The sequence below is a fragment of the Rhamphochromis longiceps genome, linkage group LG1 (assembly GCF_057381845.1).
Source record: "Rhamphochromis longiceps isolate RC_006_pf linkage group LG1, R_longiceps_female_GT1.1, whole genome shotgun sequence".
Classification (NCBI taxonomy): domain Eukaryota; kingdom Metazoa; phylum Chordata; class Actinopteri; order Cichliformes; family Cichlidae; genus Rhamphochromis; species Rhamphochromis longiceps.
This window is the reverse complement of record NC_140557.1, coordinates 38,077,263-38,089,372: the sequence shown is the minus strand read 5'-3', so window position 1 is coordinate 38,089,372 and position 12,110 is coordinate 38,077,263. Positions and strand designations below refer to the sequence as shown.

Genomic DNA, 12,110 nt, shown 5'->3' with positions numbered 1-12,110 from the left:
TGGCAACAAATAAACAGGCTTTCAGGTGGTATAAGATTCACTTCAGGTTATATTGTCATTAGCATTAGAAATCATGGTACAAACTACAAAAGCAAATCACAAAGTATTACTAATAAACCATTTTCATTATCGTAAAGTGACTGGCTCCACTTTCTAAAAGGCACCATTTATACAGAGGTATAAGTGGTAGTCAACAAACCCTTTTATGTCATTGGTAATTCATTCTGTCTTCATTGACTGAATTCATACTGAATCCATCAGCAACTATAAGTTTGAATGTATAATCATTATCATAAAACAGACCATTCATTTTGCAGCTATAGAAGCTTTGATGGTGTTAGAGCTACAAAACTAAAATGCATTCATTCTAGTTTTGGGCTAAGTCCAGTTAATTCTCGGCTGCGGCTCTTTGACATCTTACCTTGCAATATAAACGTGACGCAGCATGGGAGACACTGGCCAAAACCTCCGACTGAGACAACAACAGTCAAGCAATGACACAATCAAGAACAACTGAACATTCCAACATTCACTGTCTGCAAATATCTCTCAAAGCTACATCTGTAAAATGTAATTTATCAAGTAGTTTCTCATGCATAAACTGCAAATAAAGAACTCATCTTCCATCATTGTCCCAGCAAACCTCTTGGATGTGGGAGGGAGATCCCATCTGCACTATCATTTATGTCAGACAGCAAGAAAAACCTCCCCCGCTGGTGATGCTAGCAGCTTTTCTGTCTTTGGGCTGTAACGGGGTGTGGATTGTGGTCGATTCACAGCTTCTTGTAGCCTACAAATGAATATCATTTGCATTAGTGATGGGATTTCCGGCTCTTTTTAGAGAACCGGCTCTTTCGGTTCGGCTCACTAAAAAGAGCCGGCACTTTCGGCTCTGAACCGGCTCTTCAGGTTGTTTTGTTGCTTTAATTAATTTATTATTAACAATAATATAAAATTATGCACAAAAGGAATTACTAATGTAAAAACAAAGTGGTTTTACTTATATATGTTTATATATAAATATTTACGGTGGCCCCTAGAGACAAAACGCGTACAAACTCCAAAACACATTTCTAGCATGAACTGAACTTCCAAAACAGAGCTACCAGATCACTTAAATTACACAACTGAAAGCATATGTGTATTGTTTGTGTATTTATACACAAGCACTCATATATATTCAAATAATTTAAAAAAAATGTTTATTTACCTGTTATTACCACACACCAAATCCAGTCGTTGGTACTTCCTGGCTTGTGTAGCCACTAGGTAACAAAAGCTCAAAACTGCACCCTAGCATTCTGGAGCACTTCTGTTGTCTTTTGTACGTGTTTTGAGTTTTTATGTGCTTCTGAGTTTTTACGTGTTTTGGAGTTTTTACGTGTTTTGGAGTTTTTACGTGCTTTGTCTGTAGGGGCCACTGTAAATATACTTTTATTTATTCACTCCACATAAAATGTAATAAATAAATCATATAATACAAAAAACAACTATTCACAGTTCAACTTTTAACTATTTAAATTTTCAGCTTTTTCCTTTAAAATTTTTAAAGTGAAAAAACACAAAACACTACAAACCACAACGCAATTAAATATAAATTAAACTATGAAAACAAAAAGAACATGCACATTCTCTGTCATATGGACCTGCATGAATAAACTTTCTGAATCCTTTATCATCTGCAACTGAAAATAGTTGTGGATGATTACTATACCTTTCTAATGTGACGTTGTTGTCCCTGGCTCTCTTTCTCTCTCTCTCCCTCCCGCTCTGTTCCTGTGCTACTGCAAGTGTAACTACCGCCCCTCCCTCCTCTGCTCAGCGCAAAGCAGAAGGCTCGCATGCGGAGTGAAGCGGAAAAAAAGTGAGAGAGACCATGGTTTCTGCATGGTGTGTCATAAATATTACAACATCATATACAACCAAAGTTCTAAGAAAGTTTGGACACTATTTAAAACGTAAATGAGCCTGTATTTTATTCACAATAGAATGCAGGAAACATAGCAGCTATTTAAGCTAAGAAACATAAATATTAAGCTAGGCTAATGTTTACATTTTTTATATCTTTATGCTTAAAATGAGAAATAAACTTCCTGTGCATGTGTTTGTCTTTCACCTATGTGCTTTTTTTGTCCATGTCAAAAATGTTGTGACGGTTAGCAGAAGGTAGGCTCTTGATATCGCCTCGCAACAAGCGCACCAAACATTAGCTATGCCACAGGAGCAGATAGGAGTGGTGCTAAGGGCTATGTAGCCTAGCTTTGCTAACTAGCAGTACCTGCTACTTCTTCCTGCCTGATGTTAGTAAAATGTGATTCTACTTAAACAGCGGAGACCTTAAAGATTATCTTCTATCCAGTAAAGTGCCTTCACACTATGTGCCTACTGCAGTCTGCCTTTGTGTGCTTCATTTTTCTATAAGCCATTAGCAAAAGATTTATTGACACTAAATAAACCCACTGATAAGTGGTGCCTTATTAGAAAATGGTAATGTGAGGTTTTTCTTTGTTTTTTTGTTTTTGTTTTTGTTTTTTTTTTTTGGGGGGGGGGGGGGGGTGCATTAATGGGTTGGGGGTTAGTTATCAGTATTCACTTGATTATCATGTATTTGTATGGTTTCAACATTGAAATTTCAGGAACTCAACCCCACATTGCAACACAAATTACCCATGCTAAACACCAGACACCCCAAAGTGTCGCCTGGTTCTGCTTTTAGCAGCAGTGAGTAACTTCTTTGTGTAGAGCTGTCATCATTTCCACACACAGTGTTTATGAACTTTATGAAACTAAAGCGGTTTTGTTGTGATTCCAGGTTGAGAAAATGATTTGATGGTAAAACTTTATCTACTGAGTACTAAACAGCTGTAAAGATTTTATATGTGTATTTATTACTGCTGTCAGTGTTAATCTCATTAAAATGACGTTAACGCTATAACCGCATTAACGCGGCAAATCTCACCCCATGCGTGGGGCTGCATGGCGCTAACACTTTAACGAGCTAACTGTGCTAACGCGTTGACGCCGTGCAGCCCCACGTGGCGTTAACGTTATTTTAAGGAGATTAATGCTGAAAGCACTAGTATTTATATGTATTTATTGAGAATGTTGGTTAAAATAACTACTTTTATGGGGAAATCTATGGTTTATGTATAGCTGATATTTTGTACATTATAGTGATTGATGTAAAGCACTTGAGGGAATAATAAAGTTTGAGTCTTGTTGGTTGTCGCACATTTTTATTCACATACTATAAAACCATCTTCCTGTACAGGGAAGTGGTTTTAAGAGGTCCTTAATGGAGATCTGGGGTCCAGAGAGTTGAAGGAGTGGTAATTCTGGGTTTGTCAACTGTGAGCTGAGGGAAAATATATATGTTCTGTTTCAGAAAGAGAGTTAAGCTAAACTCCGAGTCATCTATCTGGGTAATAGACTCTGTAAACCTAAGCTACGTACTGGCAGCTTTTATTTGACAGGTTCCTCTGATTCCTGCCCTCCTTCAGGCAACTGACTGACATTTTGCAGTTTCTTATTCAGTTAATATCAAAGCAACAGTTTTATTAATCTGTGGAAATGTGTGTCTTTACAAACATAATATAATTTAGATGATTTTTATATTTAACATATTTGCCAACCGTTAACTCAAACTACAGCTGTCAGCCTCATCCACGCGCTGGAATATTTACTATACTATACTGTAGGACTCAGTTAATAAAACAAGGCTTATGGACAAACACTGATGAACCTTTAATGGGAAAACACCTCACACTCCTGACATGTTGTTTGAGAAGATGTGAACGTTTGACAGTGAAGATCGGTGTCAAATGGTAAAGAAAGCTGTACTAAATGTAGTTTAATTTGACTCTTTGATTAGTCTGGATGTGTTCCAAGCTAGGATTCAATAAAATGCTCTTAAACAATTTTGAAATGTACAATAGACAATAGTGCTCAAAGTTTGAGCTTCAACAGCTCACCCCCTGCATATCACCAAATTCCTCAGTGGATTAAACTGGAGGCTTTGCTTCATACTTAGCCATTGTCATGATGACTCATGGTGAAGCACCACTGGCGATGGCTTACAGTTAGCATCCACAAACGCCCTAACTCTGATCTGATGACGTAACACTTTTCAAAACAGACTTTTAGACAACAGGTGGAAATGTGTACTTTTCTAAAACTTACAGAGACTGTGTCTTTAAAAGAACCACCCAAAATCAATTCACTCAAAACACAAAACGGATCATATTTTAAAAATTGTTTATTGAAGCTAGTCAGATTAAAAGACACACCTATCAGTAGTAGATACCATCTTCCTCCCAAAAATACAAATTCAAAAGTTCTTTTTAAAACAAATCCCTGATTAAAAAAGAAAAAGGATCACTTGAATGGGCAGGAAATTTATAATCGACTGCTCTTAGACACTTATCACACAACTCACGAAGTATCCTATCTGCTTCTCCTGCTCTTGGAAATCTTACATATTGTTCAGATCAGTGCATTTAGTCTATTCCATAAAATCTATTGCTCTATACTGTTTGATTGCAAAGCAACAGAAAACGTGTGCAGCTTAGATTTGTAGCGTTGCACTTGGACATGCTCCTCAAAAGTGCAGGATGGGCTCATTTGGATTTAGCAAAGCCCACCCTGTTGTTGTCACGATCGAAGACTGTGTAGTACTGGCCAATGAAAACGTCTCCCAGAATCCATAGGGGCCCAGCAGGTGGAGGGATGTCCAATCCCATGAAGCCACTTAGACAAATAGTCTTCCCAGCCTGACTCTCCTAATAGGAAGACAAAGATAAAGTCAAGAACAGGTGAACATGAAACGACCATCTTTTACATAATTCAGAGAATCTGAAGCGCTCGTGAGCAGGAACGAGGAAAACAAACTGATCCCTCCTCAGACACGAAGCCAGCCCTCTGCCGGTTGTGCTAAATCCAACAAAACTGCATTTGTTTGGACTTTAATGACGCGAAACACAGTCACAGTGTTGTTTTGTCACATCAGATGGGGACGCTCTGCCGCCCTCTGCTGGAAACAGTCTCACCTGGAGGACATACTGCTCTCCAGTCAGAGTGTAGCTCTGTCCGCCTACGTTGAAGGTGATGACAGGCAGCGATGGGATCTTACTGCAGTTCACCAAGTACTAAAACACAAATTTCAACAACACTTTGTTTTGTATTGTATTTGTGTGAGTGATGTTTGAAGGATTTTATATCACAGTGTTATTCAGCAGATTAAAGGTGAGGACTGCTCTCACCTCTCCCTGGATGAGCGGGATGGCTCCGATGGCCTTCTGCAGGGCCTTGACCTCGGCAGCGGGGCCAGTGATTAGAGAGGTCCCAGTGTCTACGATGGCCTCACAGCCGCTCTTGCACAGACTAAGCTGGCTGCCAACTGTCATCCTGTCAAACACATACAAAAACATTCACGCTACACGAAGACACTCAACTAAATGTCCTAAATTTTAATCACTTTGGAAGAAGTGATTCAAACACGTACTGACTGAAACTCCTTCAGACTGACCTGTTTGACCAATTTGTGTTCATTTGCTGTCCAACATATTTCAGACTTCAGGTACTGATGCAACTGTTTTAATAACCATTAATTCAATACGGGATGCAGGGGGCTAAACTCTGTCATAGCTTACATGAAAGTTAATTTCAATTTCGGTGGGTTTTTGGTGATCAAGCTGGGCCACCAGATATCTCGTTCTGTCCAAACAAGAACTAAAAATCAAAGATTAAACTTCTGATGATGATGATGCAAAACAAAGCAAAGCAGTGAATCTTCAGACATGAGACCAGAAATGCTTGCTTAGCAGTGCCTAAATTAAACAGTGTTGTAATGGTTAATCCCCCCACATGTGCTAACTGATGCTAAAATAGAATTATGTTTTAGTACTTGAATGTTACGCTTGATTCATTTCTGACATCTGGAAGCAGTCCAATGTGCCACATATGAAAACATGAATTTCAGTAGTTTTTAAACACGGTTTTCTTGTTTTTAACGACAGGTGGTCTGATAAGTTTGTTAAACACTCGATAAAAATTTTTCAGGTGAATGTTTTATGCATCGCTTCAGAAATTAAGCACGTATGAGTACGATATCTGAGCCTTTACCCATCCATGTGGACCTGCCAGTAGGCCTGCCGGCTGATGTTGGCATAGTGGAAGTCACCGTCGTAGTATTTGGGGTCGGTCCCTCCCAGGAGCAGCTCACCACCAGGTTCTGTGTCAGGGTTCCTGATGAACAGCAAGCTTTGATATTAGCACCTGCCCAAGTGTTTGTCTGAAAACACTTAATCTTAAAGGGAGAAACAGTCGTGTGATTTTCTTGTTATGTAAGAGATTATCCATTCAGACCTTCAGCAGCATACAAAACACTCAGTTAAACACAGCAAATATAAAACAAATAGCAAAAGTACCAAAAACCTGGCACTGACATTACCCACAAGGCTCACTGCTTCACTAAAAACACTTGTTTGTCCATCTTGGTCTTTTACAGCTGTGTCCCGTTCACACTAACCAGCAACACGTCAACATAAGGTTAGAAAACATGAACTCTGAGCAGGTCACTCTGCAGCCCAACACTCTGAGCTTGAGCTTAGAAATGGCTGCTCTCACCTGTTCAGGTAGAAGGAAAAGACGTTCTTCTCCACCTTCTTCTGGTTCATGATGTTGTCAAACACCGGAACCACCCCATCCACGGAGATGCGCGGGTAGGCCATGCCGAGGATCCCGTCGAACTTTGCTGCGATGAAAGCGACGCCGGGTTGCTTGATGGCCTCTCCAAAGATCTGTTTTTCTATTGATATGTCTCCAATCTGAAAGAGCAGGACGAATAATTAGAAGGAACTGACTCCGACTATACACTAATGTGGGACCGCTGAAACTTACAGTGCATGTATCCTGACTGAGGTAGCCCGACAAACTGCCAGATCCATACTGAATGGCAAAGGAAGTTCCATTCTTCACATATGTGCTGGATTTTGCAGAATTATATTTGTGGTGAAGCCCTGAGAAACAAAAACACACATTTTAATCCGTCTCTGTAATCTGTGCTTTGTTTGTTCAAACAAATCTTCTTGTGTGATCACAGGTAATCTGATTCTGCACGGCAACGCCATGAACGCCTTGTGTTTTGGAGCTGATAACTTACAGCATGCTATGTCGAAGAAAGAGCAGTGAACAGAGGGCACCCATAGGTTGGAGGAACCCGTGTCAAACACCACGGTAAACTTCTGAGGAGGCGTTCCCAGGGTAATCTCGCCATAATACTGGGCCTGGATGGAAAAGGAAGAAATCGATCAGTTAGCTGAGCTGAAAGAAGAACTATGCAGCTGATCTTCTGTTATAGTAACCTAAAGAGGACCAGGTCTACAACAAAGTCTCATCGTACATGTAAAAGTGAGCCAGCCTGTTTTTACGTCTGTCAGTATCAGCACATGTTATTAGGACGCAGGTCAAATAAGAAGTGAGTCATAGCAGTAAATCAGCTGCTACACAAAAGAAATGACTACCCCATAAATTCAGGACATGAAGCAAACTTCCATTTCATGTGACACAAAATCTCTCAGATCGAAACCTTCATTGCAAAATAGTGTCGACATTTCTGCCCAGTCACTGTGGTCACACAACGCTTCCTTTTTCTGAGCAAAATGTAGAAGTCACGTTCCTTTGATTGCTCCAGTGATTGATTTTGGCTGTTCACAGTTTAGGTTTGTCTGTGAAGACTCTCACGTTTCAGCCTTGCAGGGACACAAATGTCAAACTATGATGGAAAAGCAGCAGGAATACTAAAACTCATGAGCAGACAGCAAGCAGCAGTTTTCTTATGATAGATAACAAGAAGACAATTAATAATTTCACTTTTGGTTTGATTATATAAAAGAAAAACCATTTAAACCTCCCTGTTTTCTGGGTAGATTAGGCTGAAACTAATACAGAGCAACTGTCATGTTATAGATTCGTCCTGTTATAACGGTTATTATTAGCTTTAGTTTTTGTTTAAACCTTGATGTTTTTGGTCTACTCAAAATTGTAAGTCTGGTTTTTGTGTCTCTTTATAACCTATAAAAGCTGACTGAGTATTTGAAGACAAAAGAACTGATTCCACGATGTGTTGAGTAAAACAGTGCTAACCAGTCTTCTGTAGGCTCATTAGGATCCTGCAGCTTCCAGATCAATGAGTCAGCTGTCAGATAGTCCCTGTTCCTCTTGTGTCTCTCAGTCTCTCACTGTGAATCAGCCTTGTTAAAAAATATAATGTGTTTGCTGGGAATGACTCTGCCTGACAGACGAGCCTATTTTTCCAAACTGCTGGAGGATTTACAGAGGAAGGCTGAGGCAGCCACAGCACAAGAAGACCTTTGTTGTGGCTCTCCCTGCGAGGGTTTTAAACTTGTGAAAAGTGCATTAAGGAAAGTGAAGACTTTAAGGTTGCCAGTTTGGAGAGTGACGCTTACATCAAGGTAGTTCTTAAGGGTTTCTGGAGTGGGTCCGTTACTCGAGGGGAAGCCAAAGTTGTACTTAAGGGAGTGTTTGTCAGCCACAAGCTCCTTGATTCCTTTCCCCGAGTCGGTCAATTCACGTCTGATGGAACGGAATTTCTTTAAGGGAATTCTGAAAAGAGGAAAACAAAATTAGACTGCTCTGTTCATTTGCAGTGACATAACACAAGTCTGAATGCCTAGATCTGTGATCTGCAGAAATGTAACATTTCGTGTTCAGTTGGTTCAGAAAGTGTGGCGACACGTTTAGAAGCACACCAAAGCTTTAGCCTCCCTGTGAGCTTAGCCGTGAAGGCAGCTACCTCCTGGGCCTCCTGAAAAACTCCAGTTTCTGCCTTCACAAAAGATTTACATAAGTTCCTTTTTTTAAATCAAAAGAATAAATCACTCATTATGATTCTGTTAATTACTAACATTAGGGGTGAAGCCACTTTCCCCAGTGCCAGCACTATAAGCTGTAGCCAGTAACTGTGTGCTGTGGCCTCACCTCTGCAAATTCAAGCCCCTGAACTGCACCTGTTGCCTGTATTTGTGCTCTTGGAGTATTTTCTACATTTTCATGGAAACTCTGTGCTTCAGTTTTGGTGAGCGATATTAGTTCAACTATTAATCCATTACTTAGCGTTAATTACCAGAGAGAGTTACATCAGTACAACACGACTGTACTGATGTACAGTCGATGTTGTGTGGGGTCGAACACAACATCGACCCCACCCTCAGGTCGATGTTGTGTTCACTTTTAACAGTGAAGCTCAACCTTCTCTGCTCACACTGCACAACCACAAACAACCTGCCCAGTGACAATTTTAAAAGTACGTCTTCTATCAAGTTTAAACCACGGGGAAAAAAAGAGAAAATCTTCAGTCCACTGAGTTTCCTTTGTGAAATATTAACACATTTTAATACTAACGCCTCGCAGATAAGGAAGTAGCAAGTGGGCCACATCTTATCTACAAAATGTTCTGCAACAGGGCTGCAAAAATGTGCACCACCCATAAGGCAAGCATGACATGATCAACTTTAAAAAATATTTCTTCTGCCCTCTTGAAATGAAAATGCTAGTAGGGTTCATTGCTTCTGTAAATGTAAACTAGGCGTAAACCCTTCTACTGAAAGTCCCTCTATTTTACTGTAGCTATGCAGGAAACAAACATGTGACCCAAAGGCTTCAGGAAACACTAATCACCATCTTACTGCTACGCTTAAAACCAAGACGTACAACAAAATCCCATACTGAGTTTTTAATGTTCATCTGACAATTAATTACCAACAACAGAAAATCTGAGAAAGTCAGAAAACAGGCTGTCGATTAACTCTACTCAGAATCTGAGCCCTGCTTAATTTAATGTATAATTTAAAATGGATAAAAGTCATTCTTCTCAATCTAAATATTCCAAATATTCCTTTATACTACGTATTAAATACATGTGACTTCACCTATCACATATAATTCTTCCATGTTAGCCCTAATTTAGGTCTAAATTCACACTCAGTAATAATGTCTTATTATTATTATTCCTACATTTATTCCTATTAACGACAATGGTACTAATATTAGTAGCAGTAATAGATGTGGTAGTAAGTATAAAGGAGGGACCGAGAAATTCGATTTTCATAAATACCAAAACCTGTTTTAATACTGAACTAGTGGGCTTACTTTGTTCTTCAACTCACGTCTGGGATCATGATTTTATGGCAGTAGTTGTTACTGAATAGGATTGTAAATATATTTCTTTCAGCATTCCTTCATACCGGCACCTCCCTCCCTATATATTCATCTATAGATCTGTTTGTGTTATAAATATAGTTTTCGTGTCTGTCTGCGCATGTCTGTTCAGCACTTATACACTTATTATTATTAGACCCAAAGTAAACACAAAGACATTTAGCTTCACTGTGGCGCTTTTAACGGCTCCCAGGCAGGAAGAAAAACACCTGTAACAGGCACAGTCCGCACAGTAGGCGTTTTGACATGTTAGTGCAGATAAAGCTCAGGTGTATTAATTACAGCTGTTTTCAATTTGAGAGCCTTCTACACGCCATGTTGTTCTACCGGCCAACCTAGTTTACTTTACCCGACGAAAGTGAGCCATAATAAATGATTAATTACGTCTGGATTTTCTGGAAGCGTCTTTGCTTTCCGCTGATAAACAGCTGTGTGTTTGGACGACGGGGGGCACAAGTCACAAGACCAACAGACAAAGAGAATACCATGAGCACACGGGAGACGATGCGGGCTTGTTAGCTAAAACAAGCTGAATAAATGTAAGAATAAAGCTGGCTGCCTGCTACCAAAAACAGCTCCTATGAAGCACAGCCTGACTGTCGCGTATTGCAGTGTTATTCATGGTAAGTTGCATTACAGACGAGCTAGCAGTGAGTCCAGCCGAAATAACAGGAGGCTAACAAACGGAATATTTCCCTTACCGCACCAAGGCGTCGTTAGTCAAGGCTAACGCTGCGATGACAAACAGGAATAAGGACCTCATTGTAACGGCTGGAAAATCACAGAAACACACTCCACAACAATGACTGAGCACTTCGCCTTGTTGACCACAAACAGCCGACTTTAATCAGCTGACGGTAGTCACCTGCCCAAAAATGAAGTCACATCCGGTTTTTTTCCGGCTTGTCAGCGGAAGTAGAAAGTTTTAATTTTTAGAGAACCGGCTCTTTCGGCTCCAAACCGACTCTTCAGGTTGTTTTGTTGCTTTAATTAATTAATTATTAACAATAATATAAAATTATGCACAAAAGGAATTACTAATGTAAAAAAAAAAACCGTGGTTTTATTTATATATGTTTATATCTAAATATATACAGTGGTCCCTAGAGACAAAACACGTACAAACTCAAAAACACATTTCTAGCGTTAACTGAACTTCCAAAACAGCTGCCTAGATCCCTTAAATTACACAGTTGGAAGCATATGTGTGTTGTTTGTGTATTTATACACAAGCACTCATGTATATTCAAATAATTAAAAAAATGTAAATGTTCATTTACCTGTTATTACCACACACCAAATCCGGTCGTTGGTACGTCCTGGCTTGTGTAGCCACTAGGTAACAAAAGCTCAAAACTGCCCCTAGCATCCTGCACTTCTGTTGTGTTACTACGTGTTTTGGAGTTTGTACGTGTTTCGGAGTTTGTATGTGCTTTGTCTGTAGGGGCCACCGTAAATATACTTTTATTTATTCACTCCACATAAAATGTAATAAATAAATCATATAATACAAAAACCAACTATTCACAGTTCAACTTTTAAGTATTAAAATTTTCAGCTTTTTCCTTTTAAACAAATTTAAAGTGAAACAACACAAAACACTGCAAACCACAACACAATTAAATATAAATATGAAAAAATATGAAAACAAAAAGAAGATGCACATTCTCTGTCATATGGGCCTGCATGAATAAACTTTCTGAATCCTTTATCATCTGCAACTGAAAATAGTTGTAGATGATTACTATACCTTTCTAATGTGACATTGTTGACCCTGGCTCTCTCTCTCCCTCCCGCTCTGTTCCTATGCTACTGCGAGTGTAACTACCGCCCCTCCCCCCTCTGCTCAGCGCAAAGCAGAAGGCTCGCGTGCG

At 39.6% G+C, this 12,110-nt stretch overlaps 1 protein-coding gene across 1 annotated transcript; it reads right to left on the bottom strand.

The window, feature by feature from the left end:
- Positions 1-4,237: 4,237 nt before the first annotated feature.
- Positions 4,238-11,112, bottom strand: ctsd (cathepsin D). The gene is made up of 9 exons (XM_085408506.1): positions 10,938-11,112; positions 8,466-8,622; positions 7,160-7,283; positions 6,898-7,016; positions 6,625-6,824; positions 6,121-6,243; positions 5,259-5,403; positions 5,046-5,144; positions 4,238-4,778 (listed from the first exon to the last, which is right to left on the bottom strand). The coding sequence occupies exons 1-9, from the start codon at positions 10,997-10,999 to the stop codon at positions 4,617-4,619; spliced, it is 1,191 nt and encodes a 396-aa protein (XP_085264632.1). The 5' UTR covers positions 11,000-11,112; the 3' UTR covers positions 4,238-4,616.
- Between the last annotated feature and the right edge of the window lie 998 nt (positions 11,113-12,110).

What these genes read in the sequence shown, in the direction of transcription:
- ctsd (XM_085408506.1), bottom strand. Translation starts at nt 10,999, where the DNA reads ATGAGGTCCTTATTCCTGTTTGTCATCGCAGCGTTAGCCTTGACTAAC. An exon ending in TCCCGCTCATCCAGGGAGAG is followed by an intron (nt 5,145 to 5,258) that starts GTGAGAGCAGTC and finishes TTTGTGTTTTAG; the next exon opens with TACTTGGTGAACTGCAGTAA. An exon ending in GAGAGCAGTATGTCCTCCAG is followed by an intron (nt 4,779 to 5,045) that starts GTGAGACTGTTT and finishes TCTTCCTATTAG; the next exon opens with GAGAGTCAGGCTGGGAAGAC.